Source organism: Trachurus trachurus (assembly GCF_905171665.1).
Source record: "Trachurus trachurus genome assembly, chromosome: 14".
Classification (NCBI taxonomy): domain Eukaryota; kingdom Metazoa; phylum Chordata; class Actinopteri; order Carangiformes; family Carangidae; genus Trachurus; species Trachurus trachurus.
In genome coordinates, this window is record NC_139903.1 from 10,967,935 (window position 1) to 10,988,695 (window position 20,761).

The 20,761-nt window shown below is 42.0% G+C and overlaps 2 protein-coding genes across 3 annotated transcripts; both read right to left on the reverse strand.

Annotated features, from left to right (window-relative positions):
- Positions 1-4,925: 4,925 nt before the first annotated feature.
- aspa (aspartoacylase) lies at positions 4,926-14,260 on the reverse strand. The gene is made up of 6 exons (XM_083986558.1): positions 13,634-14,260; positions 10,773-10,968; positions 9,458-9,551; positions 7,905-8,012; positions 6,242-6,351; positions 4,926-6,050 (listed from the first exon to the last, which is right to left on the reverse strand). The coding sequence occupies exons 1-6, from the start codon at positions 13,873-13,875 to the stop codon at positions 5,859-5,861; spliced, it is 942 nt and encodes a 313-aa protein (XP_083842684.1). The 5' UTR covers positions 13,876-14,260; the 3' UTR covers positions 4,926-5,858.
- Positions 14,261-14,657: 397 nt separating this feature from the next.
- On the reverse strand, positions 14,658-20,513 carry pho (phoenix). 2 transcript variants are annotated; one of them, XM_083985935.1, is made up of 6 exons: positions 20,084-20,513; positions 19,300-19,606; positions 19,064-19,191; positions 18,197-18,239; positions 16,916-18,101; positions 14,658-16,201 (listed from the first exon to the last, which is right to left on the reverse strand). In XM_083985935.1, the coding sequence occupies exons 1-6, from the start codon at positions 20,233-20,235 to the stop codon at positions 15,408-15,410; spliced, it is 2,610 nt and encodes an 869-aa protein (XP_083842061.1). In that variant the 5' UTR covers positions 20,236-20,513; the 3' UTR covers positions 14,658-15,407. The 2 variants fall into 2 exon arrangements, with proteins under 2 accessions (XP_083842061.1, XP_083842060.1); XM_083985934.1 differs by having other exon boundaries at positions 14,658-18,101.
- Between the last annotated feature and the right edge of the window lie 248 nt (positions 20,514-20,761).

Consider the following 20,761-nt stretch of genomic DNA (forward strand, 5'->3'; position numbering starts at 1 on the left):
ACACACACCAAAACAGCCGCAGTCCACGGTCTGGAGACACGCTACAGTCACCGAGAAAGGTGCGAAACAAACTGTCCTCCAGTGTCTTCTTCAGAGAGACAGTCAGCGGCGCGTCTCCTCTCGTTTCCCGATAAATACAGCGGGGAAAAAACAGGTTGTTGGTATTATCTCGACCACTTACCGACCATCTTTAACTCCACACACTGATATATGGCAGGCGTACGTGTGCGCTGAGAGTTGTGCGTGTGATGCAGACACCAACTTTACCAGTACGCTGAAAAGTTTCGAGACTTCCTGTATTCAGACGTGCTGCGTTCAGGTGCAGTCGGGACAAATGTGACACACCTCAGTCTACCAGATTTCTAAAGCCCGGCTGGTGTGTTTACCTGCGACTAAAAAAAAGGCTAATGCTCCAGCTTTAACACCAAACTATCGACCATTTTTATGTGACACGACTCAAAAATAGAAGAAGAAAACACAATTATTTTTTCTTAAATGCAGTAGCTAATTCGATAGCCTGGAGAATAGTGTAAAACAGAATGGTTGCTATCAGCTCTATTGACTTTTACCTCCTGATTATATTAAAATGTGTGTGTCTAATATTCATTGACCAGATCTTTAAAAAAACATTTTTTTTAAAGTGGGACAATGTGTGAATGAGAGGTTGTCTTGATGGAGTCCATCTTAGTTTAAAAAATAAATAAATAAACACACAGGCTGCAGGTTTGGTTTCTATTGTAATTCTTTCATCCCTTCAAATGCAAGACTGCATTACAAAGTAAAAAAAAAATCCTTGCAGAAATATGGCGAGAGCCATGAAGGGTGCTGACATAGGGTGTGATCCCTGCCAGCATGGGAATCAAACCCACCGCGTTAAGTTAATGCACACATTGCACAGACAGAGCAAATCCAAGAGACACATGAGCAGCTCTCTCTCTGCACACCTTTGTGTGTGTGTGTGTGTGTGTGTGTGTGTGTGTGTGTGTGTGTGTGTGTGTGTGTGTGTGTGTGTGTGTGTGTGTGTGTGTGTGTGTGTGTGTGTGTGTGTGTGTGGAGAGTCAGAGGAGTCCCTGTTTGACATGTCCAGCTGGATTGCTCGCTGAAAAGGCGGTGTGAAAAATCCGGCAGCACGTGAATGCAACATTTGTCAGTGATGTAGAAACAGATGTTGAGAGAGTTGGGTTGGCTGTTCACAATCAAAACCACCAGTTTTACCTCGCGCCTTTATTCACATTCTTTCGAAATATTCTGATATGTGTGTGTATAATGAAAAGGAAATGTAGCCTATGTAAAATATATTGTAAATAAATATGTTTTTTTTTCTGTCAGTCCACTACCAGTAAAATGTGGATTTAAAAACCATAACTTATTGTTCACATTGTTCACACACACAAACACTAAATTTGCAACCTGCATTACTTAAATGTCTAATCACACGCCCTTTCTGTAATAGGGTAACACCAGACTGCAGAGAAATGTCATATAAGTCACAGACGGTTAAGAAAGCAGAACACAAGTCAAGTGTTATTTTTACAATGTTTTCTCGTGGGTTTCTGTACACGTGGTGCTTGTGGCTTCTTGCACAATGCCACAGACCATTGTATGTCTCACCAGTAGAAAACTCATATACAGGGAGAGGTAAAGCTGTAAGGATGGAGGCTGCTGTGTTGGGTTTACACAGATCCATATTTGGATTTCTTATTATTATATCACATTTTCTTTTATTATGGAAAGGGACTTCTCATCAATACCAGTTATTATTGGTCTTCATTGTTGCAAAAGAAAGGCAAAGACTATGTCTTCTTCCCTATAGCTGTTGGTGTCAGTGGTTTGACATTAAGAAAGAAGAACAATGGTTCAGTATCAGACTTGCCATCGGGCCTTAGAGGAAACACTGCAGGCATCAGTGCATCTTATGTACATTTGTTTATGCATGTTATGCCACGTATGTAGTCCATGCAAGCACAATAAAATCCAGAAATTGTAACACATCTTCATTCTCTCTTGTGTTTTGACTGAGGTTATTCTATCACCGCACTTCCTCAGCTTTATTCCCACCCATTTGATTTGAGGCATACCAGATAAACATTTACTTTCTATTCACTGGTTCAGTGTTTTTAAATTTAGCAATGCTGTTACCACTCTGCGACTACTCTCCCTAAAAGCACAAGGTCAGAGTAGCAGACAAAAGCTTAAAGGAATCATTTAAGCAGATAAAATGATGCATGAATCTAACATATGCAGTTCATGGTAGTTGCATGGTGCATGATGGATGGCAGGACATAAGGGAGGAAGTGGCCTTGCTCCATAAGAAAGAACATCACGTATACATGCATGCCTGATCTTTGCCAAACAACGCTACAGGGAAAATGTTTTATGGACTATGAGACTGAATATTTTTGAGAAAAACATGTGGTGCTATGCATGGTGCAAAAAGGGCACATATCAACATGAAAACATCATCCCAAAAGGTACAATAAAGAGGAGGGAGCATAATAATTTGTGGCTCTGCTGCCTCTGGGCCTGGACAGCTCAGCATCAATCAGGAGAAAACCAATTCCCAAGTTTATCAAAGTATTTTAGAGGATAATGTCATGGTGACTGAACACCTACTGAGGCTCAGTGGGAGCTGGGTGATGCAGCAGGGAAATGCTTCAGAACATCAAACTCAATCTACAGAGGAAAGACAAAAAAAACACCTGTTGGAGTGTCCCAGTCGGAGCCCAGACCCTGATCCAATCGAGTTAGTACTGAGAAATATTCACAGCAGACATTGTAAAAAAATATATACATTGTATGTGTGTGATTGGCAGCTGATGGAAATGTTGGTTTGATAGCTGCCAAATGAGGCTTATTAAAAGTTTAATGGGTGTGTTGGTGACCAATCACTACAAAAATTGTTTAAGTCCAGTGGTTTCACATATTCTTTCTCAACACTGGATTTTTTATTTTTTTTTTTACCTTGAAAACATTTGATTTTGATAAACATCATCTCTGTCACGCCTGTATCAAACAAAGCTTGCTTTAATCTCGGTAGGTATAGCACACAGCTGCGCCCAGATAAAAACCTGGTGAGCAGCCAAGCAGAGGACTTCCGGTAAAACAGAGTTGTAATGCTATACAACAGCAGAGATGCTAGAAGAGACACTACGGAGGGAGAGAGTGGAGGTAGAGATGGACGCTTGGTGTATTCGAGTGCCTGTCTGGATCTTTGCCCAGAACTGAAACATCATTCTCCTAAAAGCTTCCAGTAGCCAGAGGGGATCATTGATCAGCACTTGCTGCAGGCCTGAGAGCCCTGATAGGGTTACAGTAATGAATAGATGAGAGGGGCCAGCCATGACCAGCCCGTAGTCGTGAAACTAAATTACTACTCACGAGCCGGAGATGAAATAGTAGGAAATGTATGGACCATAATTGTTCAGCAGCACGGTCAGCATGTAGAGTGCAGAAGTCTCAGCTAAGACATACTTTACTGATGAGATGGTCTCATGTCAGGTTTTGATTAGTTTTAGCTCAGTGCCATCTCCCTCAAAAGATAATAACACAGGGAAACTGGACTGTGCACAACCAGTGGAGATGACCAACAGTTTTCTTTATATCTCATTCCCAAAGTACTTTCACCATCAGGCATCAAATGAACCACTGCTCTGATCCAAATATACAGTATGTGTATGTAGCATGAAACAAGTGCACAATAAGGTAAAGGAATGCACCAATGCAATGATGCTGACAGTGTGTGCTGTTGTGTTTTTGTGATGTCTCATACCCCACACTTGAACATACTGTATTCCTGGGAGTTCTGCCACATCGCTCTGCCGCCTACACTCCTTTTCATGTCCAGATGTCCTGAGACATATTAATTCTGATTTGGCTGATGAATGGAGTGAATAGCTGCAAATGAGATGCAACCATAAACAGCAACAGGATGAAAGACCTGGAAATCTCTAGGTATGCTAGGTAACTTCAGCCAGTGTCAATATAAGCACATCTGTGTGTCGACTATAAACACTGCAAGTGCAACATACAGTGTAAGGTAGCCTGCGTTGCTTGATGCTGGCAACAGCACACCATGTGCAGTGACTCAGCAATGTACACGTGTATGCTACAATCAGACTTTAAATATTGCATAAAGAAAGATTCTCTTGTTATTTTGATAATAAAGCAGGTCTTGGTTCTACATGAATACTGTGAGAGTATCACAGGTCTCAATCCACAGAGAAATGTACACAACCTGTCTCAGAGACTGAGACTTAAAACCAACCTTCAGGACTTCTGGGGTCCGGACCCACCATCCAATCTCAAACATTTGGTTTCTCCTAGTGTTTACCTGAAATCCATTATATCTTTATTAGATCACCCAGAAAACAGCCAGCCAATCAGGGGAGCCTCTCCTCTGATTCGCTGACTAACCTCTTGTTACTAGAGCTCAAGGGAGAAGCCTGAGAGAGGAGATGTAAAATTACACTGCGGTGATTTTTGGCTCTGAAAACCACAAATATATCTTCTTATATGAAAAAAATTACCCTATTTGCATGTTAATAGCAAAGTTCACATAAAACACTGGAAAAAAGCTTTTTGTGTTGAGACAAGGGGAATAATGCTCATGAAATAGTTAAATTCCTTGAAATGACTGCATTACTGGCCACAGTGCACTGACATGCACTGCACCAGTGACAGGCTGATGATGAGCAAAATAACTGACGGTTTGCATCTGGCCAGTCCACTGTACTGTCTGCTACAGCAGCATGAGTCACAAGTGGAGGATGTGGATTAGTGTTTGTGTGACGCCCTCTTGTGGCTGCAGCCGCTACACTACATGTAACAGAACGAGCACGAAGAGCCACAGAAACACAGGAGGGCTCCCCGTCTGCATGTAATGAAATAGCACAGTGTAGCATAGTACTATATTTATTGATTGGATCATTTCCACAGGACCTCAATGACAGTGAGCTTCACTAATCATATAAATGGTGCTACCAAAAATATTGCTGAATGAAAAATGAATTACTGTAAGACCACAGTGACACACGTGGAGACAACAACAACGTAAAAACATTAGAAAGTACATATGCTTTCCCATGATTCAACAAGTCCTATACATTACTTAAAACCACACATACAGTACAAGTATATCAAAATAGAGACACAAATATATTATTATAAAACACGTTTCAAACTGCATCCCGTTCGGACATATACCATTTCTTATCAAAATAATATCTTGTTATTCAACACATATAATCTACAAATTCCTCTCAATGTTTGCTGTGCACTTTTGTCAGAAATTCCCATTAAGGCAACAACAGGACAGCACCACAGATGCAACCACTAGAGTTACAGGTAGGTAGTATCAAAGGCCACGAACACCCTGCTATAGATGTTACAAATATATTTTCAGAGGAAGACAAACAACTACAGTTTTGGGTCAAAGGTTGCAGGTTATGATCCTCAATGGCCTTCCTGAGCAGCAGTAGCAAACTTAAAGGAGTGTTGTATCATGATTCAGAAGCCACCAATGATTAGGCCTGGCCTTTAATATTATAAAAAACTTAGTTGATGTAATGTAAATATATATATTTTAAATAAGAGCAGTATCGTAAATGCTTACCACAATATACCAGTCTTCAGATCAAAGACTTTCACAAAGTCTCCACAAATATTCTTTGCATAGTTAAGTGATTTTCTGATAGTAAAAGCATAAAAAAATTTAATCAGTGTGTAAAAGATGGTATCTAGTCATTATGTGAGGAGAGTCTGTTCAGTTTCTAACAGAACAAAGTGCAAAAATCTACACACAGATTGTTGCAGTGGCTAACATACATCAACGACCGTCCGTTAGCCTCACAAAGCAGTTTTCATGCTTTTCTGATGCCACTTCCTACCAAGGTTTCTCGCCTAGTGGTTACAAATGCCTGTTGTTTTTCATAATAGGCTGCCTCATTAATAAAAGTGGGATAGACAGCGCCGGAGCCTTGGTAGTGGATGGTCTTTCCGTCAAACGTTTGGAACATAGGGTCACCAGGGTTCAGCGGCTCCCAGTCGCCGTCCTGAAACAACGAGCAATAACCACAGGAAGAGTAACTTGAGCGTGTTGCTAAAACTAAAACAATATATTCTCATAAAGACACCAAAGACTTCTCATTTCCTCTTTCATAATAACTCAAATTTACAGAGTGAAAAGGTCTAATATGACTGAGTGAGTGAAAGCATGTGCGAACCGGGGTGGTCTAATATTTACCTGCAGATTGGGGTGCACCATGGCGATGATGTTTCCATTGGCATCTCTGGGATAGTCGATCCTCTCTAAGACCCGGAAAACCTCCACTGTACAGGGAGGGAACTCCATGCCTGAAAAACACACAGATAAGAACATCTCCAGTATTGTAATTATGCTAGAATATCCAGCTTATCATGTAATATGTGAAAGAGACATTATCCAAGCATTGAAAGGATATTGCATGGTCAATTTTTCGGCAGCACTGAATTGTGATCAGCTGTAGCTCCGATACACTTCCTGCTCAGCAGAAACAGATTGGGAGAGCACTAATCAGCAACTTATGATTATGTAAATCTCTTCTATGCGTGTTGAGGAGGTCAACCTAATGTTAAAATGTGTAATGTCATTTTCTCTATATGCAAAACTCATGCAGTATTCCTTAAGAGTAATGTGCAATGAGTAAAGACAACGTGATGTGCTGTCACCTATGTAAGGGTGTACCTTGTTTCATTCACAATAATTAAAAGTTGTAATGGATTTAAAAATAATAATAATGATAATAATAATATTCTTTATGTACAGTTTAACATAGATACAAAGGAAAACTGCTGTTGTGTCTCACTCTTCTAACTCATACTTCTACTGTATGTGCTTTTAAGTCTAATCAGCTGTTAATTAAACTGATAACTTTAATTAAACTGATAACTTTAATTAACTAAATTTAATTTAACTAAATTATAGTACGGTAGCTGGATGTTACTGTTCTGTGTCAACGTGACCTTAGATGCAGTCCCCTGAATTGAGCAGGAAGTGTAGTGGCTGTTGGCAGAGCTCAGAGATTAACTAAGTAGATGCTTAAATGAGCTTGTCAAAGTTAAACCGCTGAGCCGCATTGATATGCAAGAAGCAGCGCAGGCTACAAAGAACAAATGTTGTGATAAGTCACCATGGTTTTTCCACTGACTCTATATCTGTCCGTTGCTCTTCAGACAGACACATATTGAACTGTAACAATGTCTGTTATTGCTAAATGAGTCATTTCTTCATGCGCCTCAGCTTCAAAACGCAGGAACCGATTCATCACCGTGCCAGAGCATTCATCGGCACCAGTGTGGCCCCACGACAGAAGATTACAACAGCATTGGCAGCCAGACTCTAACGACATGGACGCTGACCAACTTCCAACAAGCAGGCCATTCAGCAGCAGGCCAGTCAGGGAAAACCAACAGACTGCAACTCACACTTGGCACACACGGCTTGTTTACGTAAAAAAAGGGGGAAGGAAGAGCTGCCTAGCACCTCATCACTGCGAACACGGTGCTGTGCCTTAGGGAAGAGAGCGGAGGCGTGATGAGCCAGATGCAGATAAATTTAGAGATCTGAGTGGATGTACATCTGCATGAATCAGACAAACACCCTTGGACACTTTGTCACAAAATGTTTCCTGTCACAATGATGCTGATAAGCAGGAAGACAGACTGTAAACAACTTACTTTTCCATTGCATAACACATTATGAATCATAATATAAGTCTAGAGAACATTTTATACAAAACTTTTAGAATAATGGGCTTCAGTTTCAACTGCTTTTGCATACTCCTTTACAATCTTACAATGCGGCCACATACTGTGCATGTGGTATGTTACAGCTTCAGTTTTAAGCTGATCTGGGATCTCTGTCTTACCTTCATTAAACAGTTCAATGAAATCCAGAGCATGTTTCAGTATCACCCTCATAGCTTCGAAGATATTACTCCTCAGTACACCTTGAGGCTGAGGACCCACTTCCAGACCTGCAGTCAAACAACCAATCACATGACAAATTAACACGCATAATCTTAAATATTACATAACACAATATGTCAGTTGTTCAGGGGTTTAGGTTAGATGAGTGGCGTGAGCCCCTGAAACTGATTGATATGCCCCCATTCACAGCCAGAGGGTGATGAGTGGTAGGTGGCTGATTACTGTTGATACAGTATTGAATGGGTATAAGTGGATACAGGCTCAGGGCTCCAGGAGAAGAGGCATCTGTGTTAAAGGGATACTTCACCCAAAATCGATAATTCATCAATTTTCTATTCACCGTCATGCCAAGGAAGGATTTGGAGAACTTTTGGAGTTATCAAAACGCTTATGGAGTTCCAGGGGGGGTCCGACTGGCAACGGATTTTCATATAATATAGAACTATATATATATAGACTCACTTTTGAATCATCCAAAACACACACTATGAAACATCCAAATATCCAAATACCTCCATACTGCTCGTCCGTACTGACCCAAGTGTCCTGAAGCCGCAACATGAAAAAGTTGCTCGGAAAAAAATAATTAGATCTCTTTGCTGCGAGATGTTCTTCCGTGATTACATCATACATCCAATGGTTTACAACGATGAATGAACATCTCACAGCAAATGTCGTGCATGCGCATTTGTGTGTTTTGGACAATTCAAAAGTGAGCTCTATCCGCCGCCATTATATGAAAATCCGTTGCCAGCCGGACCCCCCCTGGAACTCCAAAAGCGCTTCGATAAGTCAGAAAGTTCTCCAAACCCTTCCTTGGCATGACGGTGAGTAGAAAATTGGTGAATTATTGATTTTGGGTGAAGTATCCCTTTAAGTGTTTTCACATTTATTATTGGAAAGTCAGTCAAACAAATCCATTGTTTATAGCCTTCTGCTTATTAATGCAGGGTTGCTGGAGTAAATCTCAGCTAACATAGGGCGTGGGCGGGGTACACCCTGGACAGGTCAATAGTCTATCACAAGATCAACATACAGAGACAAACAGAGCATACACACTCACATTCACACCTACAGGGAATTTAGAGTCACCACCAAGAACCTTCTTGAGGTGACAGTGCTAACAACTTTACCACTGTGCCACCATCACACAAATGGAAATCATCACAAAGAGAAAACAGACTACTGGTGATAATTTTGATATATTCTGTCCATGTCTATAAATAGCAGCTATTTGCATTTTCATATTCTTTTTAAATATTTAAAGGAGTTTGTCTGTCATCCCTTCTTTACAGTGAATGACCATGTAACTAGTCTACCAGTGTAGTAGTTCTTAAGTCTGCATGTATTTTGTAAAAATACAACCCCTGCCCCTCATTCAAACTGTGTCCCCGTTGACCCCACACCGAATTCCTACCCGCACCCCCATTAAACCCTAACCCTGCCCCCGCTGATGTCTTCGGACACATTTGGCTGGACATGAGAGACTCACCCACAGGGTGCTTGGCCACAGACCGTGAAGTGGAATATTTCAGAAGAGGATGTTCATTCAGCAGAACAAGACAACTGGCTGGAGCGATGGCTTTCTGTAACGCAAAAACACAACAAGAACAAGATCTGAGAGGAAGATCTCAGCGGCACCTTAACACAGTCACATGCTGCCACCTGCCAACTGTCTCAAACACACCAAACTGTGAGTGACTGCTTCAAGGCTCTGCTTGATAGAACGGAAAATTAAATCTGCAACAGCTCACTTCAGAACAAATGTGACACACACTCACACAGACACACAATGACGAACACAGTGACAATGTGCATGAATCAAGAGCAGGTTGGTCGGCTCTCAGAGCTGCCAATGGAAAAATACATCTTTATTCACACAAGTGATTTTCTGAGCCTGAGACTGTGATTTATCAGGGTAGATTTGAAGGATGATTTCCCACTGGATCTTCCCTTTACACAAAGACAGGTTTGTTCAAGAAACAAGTCCAAAAATCATTACAGAGAGTTTCCGAACCAAAGAATGATTGTCTGCTCATGCTGGAAAGTTGGGCAGAAAACTAAAAGTTCTCTTCGTTATCGAACACAAGGCCGAGACATTAGTCACTGAACAACTGAGGTCTGGTAATAGTACACTGGGCTGATTCCTGAAGTCTGTCTGTTGTCTGTGGTGTGTCTCTGTGCAGAACTTTGTGTTTCTAAAAGCTGTGAACACAGTTCTTTTGACCTGTTGCTCACAGTAACGTCTGAGTGTGTTACTTTTGGTTCCTCTTCTGTTACCTGGTGCTGCTCTGCTCTCATTTGTTTCATGTCAAAGGGAAAGAGGTGATAAGAGGATAACTGCACTAATAGCATATGTTATGAAGAGAATGGAGGGAAGCAGGAATCCTCCTTGTGTATTTGGATGGTTGATCCTTTAAATGACCTGGTCCGACACCTAAAGGTAAACTGATGATTCAACTGTTTACATAGGTTAACTGAGTTTCTCCAGACGGACCTCATCTTAGGAAAACATTGACTCACTAGAAGTGAGGGGAAACTGGAGACACGGGGAAGTGTCATTCCTTTTGTAAAGATAAGTGTCTGCATGTACCCCAAACTGTGCTGTGTATAACATATTTGCAGAAAAAAACATATATTCCATGTATTTCCACTGATGTTTAGTGATAAAAATCCACCTTAAATTTTATTTTGGCTATCTGCAAGTGTGACAGCAGGTCAGCAGGGCAGCTAATGTTGCAGATTGACTGCTGGAAGTGTGTTTGCGCCATAACTTTCAAAACCTCCCACATCCTCCAGGCTGTCACCTTGATGTAGTTCATCATCTGCAGATTAAAGTGGTCTTTGGAGCTTTCCAGAATCAGAGTGCAGCCCATGTTGGATGTCGTGTTGTGGAGGTCAAAGATGACATCATAGGCCTCTGGGCTCCCTTTGGGTCCAAATATCCTGTTGATCTCCTGGGCTCTCTGGACCTCATAGGGCAAGTCATCTCCTCCTGGGGCACTGCAGGACACACACACACACAGACACACACACACACACACGGACACACACATACACAGACACACACACACACCCGCACATATGAGAAAGCAATCAGACACCGGCACATTCAGATCTTATCAGACAATTCAGCTGAAGGAACAATGATGAAGCATGTTAATGATTTACACCAGGGTGTCTCTCTGCCCTACATGCCCTGTAACACTTTCACTGAACCACTGACCACGGGGAGAAAAAAGCTCTCTTTGACCTATACAACCTATAAATCAACTCAACAGATTAACTGTGGTGAATGTATAGTTTCCATTTACCGCTCCTCACGTGTCGGCACCGCCAGTGAAACATTACTAACAGCTAATGACCTCTCCATGATCACCATGATACGACCTCATTTCCTACGGTTCAAAGTCATAGTAGCCATTAACTCTGTGCGGGGATACAGGGACAGTGGCCTCCTTTTGTGAGCGTTAAGAAGAAGAAATTTAATCCACTTTCTTTCAGCCATGCATGCCTGCACAAGGGATCCTTGAGAACTTTGTTTTGTCCCCAGGCTAAACTTGCTTTTTTTTTTTTTTTTTTTTCCTCCCCCAGACAGACATTCTGCACACTATGAGCAGAGAATGGGAGCTGTCCCTTTTTTTCTCTTAGCTCTTTCAAAGCATTTCAAAATAACCACTAGTCTAGGACATTCTCCAAGCTACTGTAGAATAGTACCTCTACTGCACATATTGTCTCGCCTCCCCTCACATCTGCTCTTTAGACCCCATTTTCAGCAACAATCTACCATTGTCTGACCATCAGTACACAAGCACAGTTGTGAGCTACAGCTGATAAAGTGGAGTCCAAAATACTGACTTCAACTATGAGGGCACACACACACACAGAGACACACATAGTAAATATGAGAAATAGCGGGGCTGTCTGTCTATTTCAGCTCAAGAAAAGGACACCACGGGCTGTTTTTAGAAAGAGTCTCCAAAGTGGTTAATCTTCTTATATGTTGCCAAGCAGTTTGTAAGCCTCAAGTGCTGAGAAGATTTCTAAGGATCATTAAACATTTGCGTGATGTGGCAGAAACTGTAACTTCAGCCACGCCGACTGAGCTCCTACCACCTCAATGAAATACAGCATTTAAATCTTATAATACTATTACGTACAGTCCCTGCCACTTGTGTGTATACTCACCAGTAGTGTCAGAAATATTCAATTTATTCACTTGAGTGAAAAGCAGCAGCACCACACAATGAGACTAACCCATCACAAGTAAAAGCATTCCAATTCTTTCATAACTTAGATTAGAGCAACAGAATGTACTTTATGTATTACTCATTATGTAGATTGGCCATGTCGGGATTATATTATTACATAACTAGATCATTACTATTGATGTATTAAGAACTGAATGATGTAATTGGTCAAGGCGGTGCTAATTACTGTAGAGTCACAGTACAGTTTGATATTTGAATCTTTAACAAACATCATAGTGTGAAGATGGGTCATATTTCTATTATTTAATAACACAAACTGATAATTAACCAAAGCAACCTGTCAGATACATGTGGTGGAAGAAAAGGTAGATTAGTAGTAAAGTGAGGTACTCATGTAGAGTACAAGTAAGAACCTCAAAACTGTACTAAAGTATACCAGAGTGAGTAGCCTATACACAGTATTATGCATAACAGGATTATCAATTACAACATATAGTGAAAAAGGTCAAATTTAAATCTCATAAATATTATGGTAAGAAGACAATAAACCATTTCCCCATTAAGTAGCTCTCACACATGTATAATAACCTTGAGGATGTTATTACAGCTCTCTGGTGATGATTTATGAATAGTGGGAGACGCTGTTGTTATCCAACCACATTAGTAAATAGGCTGTTGTGTGTGTTCATGCGCACTGAATGTATGAGCCAGCGTTTGCGTAAGACCCTCATTTCCACCATAGTGCACACCAAATAGAAGGAATAAAAAAAAAGAAGAGAAATCTCTTCGTCTTAAAGCATTTGCAGCTCGGTCACGTTCCGCTCACGTTTTTCCTGCTGGCTGACAGTCAGCTGAAGTCCGGGGGAGGAGGGGACAAACTGCTCTGCTGTATTGGCAAAGGGGAGGTGGGCTAGTGTTGGTGGTGGTGGAGGGGGCACGGCTGATGGTAAACATGCACTCCCCTACCTGTGATAATGACAGCGTGATGGAAATGTCCACGAGCCTGTTAAATGTGGGGAAATCTAGATTAAAGTGCTCATTTACAAGATATCGCCTGTTTCTCTTTATGACCTTTCCTTTCATTACATAGCTATAGGCTGCTATCTATCTGGGGTGTTTTCACCTCCACGTTTTTCCCACTAATGATATATTTTTCTTCATTTGTCTGACAGAGCACACACAGGTTAATAAATGTGTCAATAATGTTACATAATTTGCGCTGTCATTATATTTCCAACACATTTCCACAGTGGACACAGAGCAGTGAAAGAAAGAAAAAAAAACACCAGCCATAATAATAACACGATGTAAATAAATGACACCACGTTGAGACAATGTCACAATGGTTATGTATGTGTGGCATGAAAAAGTTTCCACTCCATCTTTGTCCCACAGGTAGGAGCAACAACAACAACAACAACAGCAGCAGCATCATCTGTGTCGGTGTGTTTATTTACCTGAGGTTCTCCGGGGTGAAGGCTCGGTTCAGGTCCGTGTCCACGTATCTGGTGCACTTCTCCACAGCCTTCGGGTTGGTGATGAAGGGTTTGGTCTCGACCCTCTTCCTCTGGATCTCGGCGCTGTTCTTCATCCACAGGTTCACCAGCGTCACGCCTGACATCTCGTTCCCGTGCGTCCCCCCGAAAATAGCGACTCTGGTGGCTTCGCTAAAGCACGCGCTGTTGTTGTACGAGGACATGTCTGGATGAAGTAAACAGGTGTGCGGAGAGCGGAAGGAGACGCGTTGTCACACACACGCACACGACAACACATACACGGGCTTTCGGCAGCACGGGGGGGAAAACTTTCTAGCTGGAGCTTCACACACACTCACGGTTTAAATGCCTGCTGTGGCTGCGCGCTTACGTAACGTGCCCGCTGGCTTGTTGTGGTCAGTCACTGTGCGTAAAATGCGCTGAGTTGTGCACGACATCTCGAGTTGCAACCCAAACTCTGGATAACAAGGTTCCTCCCATTGTTTACCTATCGCCGTCAAACACACACACGCTACGTTAACCACTGATTTCCGGTTAAAAACTTCCAAAATAAACTGCATTGAAACAACATCCACGCTTTATTGTATTTACGGCCGGGCTGTTGAAGCTAGAAATGACGGGATGCACAACTTCCGGTTAGTACCTTCAAAATAAAACTGTTAAGTTTGAGCGGTGCCTTCCTTGTTTTTTAAATAGAATTTCACATCATATAAAGCTTTAAACCTATTATTTTAGCTAAAAGAAACCACAATGACAATGCCATGATAACTACAGAAGACAACAAACAGTGCCATCAGTAAAATTAAAACTTTATTGCGTGGTTTGCCTGGCAAACAAATTACTCTCAAATAAGAAAAGTCTGTGACCATTACAGTGAAAAAGTATGAAAATATGAAGTGCAGCACTGAATATCTGCATCACAATACTATCATGGCAATTATTACACTTACTGTATGAATCCCAGTATATTGCATCAGCCCCTTTTTAGTACTAAAACAAATGTTCTCTAAGGTATAAATAACAAACGGTCTACACTACATCTGTTCGTAGAGGTTGAAGGACATTATTGGCAGTTATTGACAGAACAGAAAAATCTGAAGATCTCAATTCTTCTCAAATGCCCATTAGGTGGCAGGCTAGGTGTTCACATTGTATATGAGTCAGATGATCTGACTAAGTTGAATTCAAAACATCAATAAAATAAAATAAAATGTTTTGATACAAAACAAATCCAGTGTGAAAGCTGCACGACCTCATAGTCACATTTTCACTTTGAAGGCACTTTGAAGGTCTTTTAAAAACATCAACAGCCTCATATAATTTTTTTTGCTGTAACAGGTAAAAACAGGTAGGTTGTGTTTGTGGAGAACTTCTCTCAACAGCAGGTTCAGCCTAACCATCACTGAGGAAGTGCACATTTTGGTTATGAGGTTTCCCTTTGGTCTTTTTGGACTTGTTCTTACTGGCACGCTGAAATGTCCTTTGTGCTGCTGGACCTGACGCTGGGAGCACTTGTTAGCTTATTAGTTTCCTTGTATTTGGTTTTGTGTGTTTTTATTTTGGCACGTTCAGTCTGTCTGAAGCAACACATCATCAGTGGATTTGACCTTTTTCTTCTTTTTCTTTTCTTTCACATCAACTGCTACCGGAGACGGTGAAGAGAAAGTCGACTGTTTGTGAGCTACAGCTTCTTTGCACAGCTTCCTCTGATTCAGCATCATCAGTAGCAGCTGGACTACTCTTTTTTCTTCTTCTTCTTTTTCTTTAACTCCACAGCCTCGTCGGTTCGACACGCTGCTTCAGATGAACTTATACATGTTTCTATGGAGGTCACCGACTCGCTATTGCTTCGCTTCCGTTTCTTCTTTTTCTTCTTCACCGCTGCGTCGTTGGTTTCAGGCAAAGAGCTCAGACTTATTTCCTTTGTTTTTCTGAAATCCAGCTCGTGATCTTGCTCCACGCTCTCCTGCACTACAGACTTCTCCCTCTTCCTTTTCTTCTTCCTGGACCCGTCGTCGTTAGAGGCCTCCACATTTCCAGCGATTTCTGCTGATTCTGCCTCGACATCGCCGCCGCTGACAACGAGCTTTTGTGCATCCCAGACACGAGCAGCTACAGACGTCGAGCTTTGTTTGTCTTGCGTTTGAGCGTCTTTTTCCTCGGCATCAGCAACGAGGAAGGAAGAGGTCCTCTTCTTTTTTTCCTTTTTCCGCACAGACACTGAATCATCGGTTTGTGTCAAAGCATCTTCCGAGACTTTTTCGCGAAATATCTCACTCTTTTTCTCCTTCTTCTTGTTCTTCTTTTCCTTAGACACCACTTCAGCATCTTGGTCGTTGGGGCCCTCCTCTGTAGTCTGGGAATCTCCAGCTCCGTTAACCTTTTTGCTTCTGTCAGGAGTGCTAGAAATATCCTCCTCTTCAGGGATACTTTCCTTTTTCTTCTTCTTTTTCTTCTTCTTTATTGACTGTTCTGTACTTTCCTCCAAGGCTACATCATGAGGCGAGCCCACATCTGCACCGTCCTCACCTCCAACTTGGACACCATCATGAGAAACTGACATCTGCTTCTTTTTCTTTTTTCTTTTCTTGTCACTTTCTCCAGAAGCTTCTAACTGATCTGAGGTCACATTCACAGCTTCCTCCACATTTACAACCATCTTTTCTTTTTTCCTCTTTTTCTTTTTCCCCCGTGTCTCAACATCATCACTAGCTGGTTCTGAAACTGTGCTCAACTGCAACTGCTCAATGACCTCTTCACCCTCATCATTTCTTTCCCTCTTTTTCTTCCTCTTCATTGACTGTTCTGTACTTTCCTCCAAGGTTACATCATGAGGCGAGCCCACATCTGCACCGTCCTCACCCCCAACTTGAACATCATTGTGAGAAGCTGACAACTGCTTCCTTTTCTTTTTTCTTTTCTTGTGATTTTCTAATCTTTCTCCAGAAGCTTCTAACGCTCCTTCTGATGTCGGAGGTCGATCCGAGGTCACATTCACAGCTTCCTCCGCTTCCTCCACATTTACAACCATCTTTTCTTTTTTCCTCTTTTTCTTTTTCCCCCGTGTCTCAACATCATCACTAGCTGGTTCTGAAACGGTGCTCAACTGCAACTGCTCAATGACCTCTTCACCCTCTCCATTTCTTTCCCTCTTTTTTTTCTTTTTCTTCCTCTTCATTGACTGTTCTGTACTTTCCTCCAAGGCTACATCATGAGGCGAGCCCACATCTGCACCGTCCTCACCTCCAACTTGAACATCGTCATGAGAAGCTGACATCTGCTTCTTTTTCTTTTTTCTTTTCTTGTCATTTTCTAATCTTTCTCCAGAAGCTTCTAACTGATCCGAGGTCACATTCACAGCTTCCTCCGGTTCCTCCACATTTACAACCATCTTTTCTTTTTTCCTCTTTTTCTTTTTCCCCTGTGTCTCAACAACATCACTAGCTGGTTCTGAAACGGTGCTCAACGGTAACAGCTCAATCCCCTCTTCACCCTTATCATTTCTTTCCCTCTTTTTCTTTTTCTCCTCTTTGTTGTCATTCACCACATCACACATCACTGGAAGCAGAGAATCGCTCTCCAATCCAACATCAGATTCTACGTTTCCGTCCCGCTCCTCTCCACCGTTGTCTGCTGCCGACTTCTTTTTCAGTAGTTTTGAATCAGGACTGTGGCTCTCCCCCTCTCTCAGTGGGATGTCATCATCATGTGACGAATTTCCTTCATTAGGCTCGGGCTCGTCACTGGTCTGTGGTGCCGGGGGCTCTGCTGGATTATCCTCAGACAGACTGGGAATCTCTTCTGTCTCCAAACTCACAGACGCTGCGGCGTGCCGAGTCCGACCCTCTGGCTCTTCCTGACTCTGGCCCTTTTCTCCCTCTACACCTCCATGAACTCCTTTTGCCTTTTTCTTCTTCCTCTTCACCCTGGGTTCATATTGTAGCCTCTTATAATTAATGTCAATTATGAGGTCTGGGAGACTGTGGAGAAGACCTTGGCTGTCAGGTACGTCCTCTTCCTCCTCCTCCTGCTGCCCTGTGTGCAACAGATCGTCCGTGTGGAAAACATCAGCTTGAGGCTCTGTTCTAAGTGGGGAAGCATCTCTGCCATCGAGCGTGTGTTCCCCTGGACGTTCCCGTGCCTGTGGAGGTCCCTGTTCGAGCGCCTCACAAACAGTAGCATCACTATCATCACACTGCTTTTTCTCATTTTGTCTTTCCTGTAAAACAATGTTTAAATTTCCTCTGGTAAATCGTCTATTAGTCCTTGATGTCTCGGTTCGGGCCGCAGTGTTTCTGTCCCTTGTCGCAGTGGATGCCTTAGCTGGTGCTTGATCCGTTGTTTTCTTTTGTCTCTCTTGGCTGCCACTACTTGATTTCATGCACCAGGGTTGTGAACACTTTGAAGGTCCGACAAAACGCGACCTTTCCTGGGAGATGACACACACATGCAGAGAATGAGTTAACACTAATGAGTACTGTACTGAGATCCATTCATTCTTGTTTGTTTTAACTGAGCACTTACCACCACTTTCATGTCTTCACTTTCTGACCCACTGTCTTCTCCACTGTAATGAAATAGATGCGTTTTATTACCATTCAACCAGTCTTTTATAGCATCCTGTATAAAAAGTGACCTGCAAGTGACTCACATACTCTCTCAAAAACAGCTCAAAATTAAAAAGAAAGAAAGACAAAAGATATATAATGAAGGGAATTGTTAAAAGATAGCTATAAAAATAAACAAACAGCATTGAAAGACAACAACACTTGGTCATTATCAGATGTTCAGGCAGGCTGTTGGAGCATTGTGATAGTTAAGAAAACTATTAAAGGGGAACTATGCCGGTCTTTTTCGCTGTTTTTCCTCTGCGGAGCTCCGCCTACACTTTCGGCGTGCATATTTTCATTGTCATAAAAACTCACAGCTATGAGCCATGTGCAATTGTTTTCAACAAAGCCAGCGAGAAGGCAATCCATGGAGCGATGTCTACCGAGGTGGGTGCATGGATCTATTATAAGATCATCCATGGGTGGGTGACGTTAACAAGAGATTGCGGATTACAGGGCGTGTTTTTGTCGTAGTGCTGTAAAGCAGTTCATGTTTCATGCAAGATGAGATTTCGGAGACCGGGTCGGAGGTACTGATCTTGCAAGGTTGGTTTTCGGCCAAGAGACGTCATTTAACCATCACAATTACTCTAAAACTACTTAATTAAGGTGTAAATCTTGCATAGTTCCTCTTTAAATTATGTTTAACATCATGCTAAACACATGGAAGATAAGACACTTATCCATAGTTGGGGGTGGAGGTGGTGGTGATGGACCTGGGCTGCTCTTTCAAAATACAATTATACTGCACATGTGACTTCAAATGAGCCTGATTACTCACTCTGACAGTGGAGATATGTCTTCTCCGTCCTTGTCGACTGTTGGTAATGACCAGTGAGAATCATCCCCTTGCTGACGGCCCTCAGACAGCTCTTTGACATTTAGAAAGAAGCCTCCCATTATATGAGTCTGTAGAAAAAAGGAAGACTTTAGTGCCAGATAACATTAACACTAGTTAAAGGTTTATAAAAAATATACAGCCAAATAAATGCATATTGAAGTACTGGTTGTCCTTACATGAAGCGATGTATTACGATCTACAGTTAATAAACCTCTCCTGGTCTTCGTTCTTTTCTCTGTCGCTCTGAGGAAGGAGAAATTGAACCTAGGCAACTGTTCTCTCTTTCCACTCCTTCTCTTGGGTTTGGCTTCTTCAGCGGAGTCGGAGGATGAAAACTCATCTGCACTTTCATCCAGATCCAGATCCAGATCTCTTGGTGATGATGATGGGTCTGACCTCAGTATGTTGTAGCGACGCCGTCCTGCTGACCTCACAGCCTCAGGTACTGGTTTCTGAGTTATGAACAGGCTGTCCCCTGAATCACTGCAAAGACACACAATTACACATGAGAGAAGTCAGACTTCACTTGAGCTATGAAGGAGTGGAATGCCCTTCCGAATTATGTTATACAACAAAGAAACATGGTTAGTTTTAAAATGAAACTAAGAGATTATTATTTTGATCGCAGTTTTGACCATTAGTAGCCTATATTTGTAAATTGGGTCCTGGCATCCTTGTTGTGTAGTGATTCAATGTACAAAAGTGTTTGTCTTGGATGTTTTGTTTTGTATGTGTATGTATTAAGTAGGTATGTGTTTTCTGTATGTATTTTTGTTTTTATGTATTAATGTGTTGTGTGTTAATGGTTTGTATTTGTCATTTATTACGATGAAAAGATCCCAGGCGTGGCAAAAGCTAATGGGGATCTAAATAAACAAAATAAAAGCTTTGAAGGCAGCTTCCTCCTCCTGCTACCAGAGGGGCTGGGTCAGTGTAGTGCCATGTGTTAGGCATCCTTACCTTTCTGCTTCTTCATCCTCCCTTGTCTCTCCCACCGAGGATGTTTTCTCTACATTATCTGGAGGGACTCGGACACTTTGGCTCCCGGTTGATAAACCTTCAACAGCGGCAATTGGCTTTGTATATCTTAGTGATCTACGCACCCCTGTCATCGTGGCACCGCGGGAGATAGTAGTGATGGTCTGTTATTGCTAGAAAATGACAGGAGACTGAATCCTCTTGGCGCCACAAACGAAGCGGCTGCATGAACCTCTGCTGTGCGGACCCGGCGGTGACATTTATCGGTATTTTCCTTAAAGTTGTGCCGCTGCTATTCCTCGCAGGAGACCACGACAAACACATGAAAACAAGACACTACACGTGTTTTCAGCAGAACCAGGAAGTGAACGTACGTCACGAGCGCGCCGAAGAAACGTCACCTGACCGACAATCAAAGAAGAGAGACGGAAACAAGAGGCTTCACTCCTGCCCACTTCCGTTTTTGACTACGCGGCTTCCCACATTGAAGTCAAGATGTTCTTAATCTTTTTTCCCCTCTCTAACTAACTAACTAACTAACTAACTAACTAACTAACTAACTAACTAACTAAATAGAATGAACAAATAAAATAAAACTGTGAATGTTATAGGCTACACATGAGAATCAAGTAGATCTATATTTGTTTGATTTGTTTTATT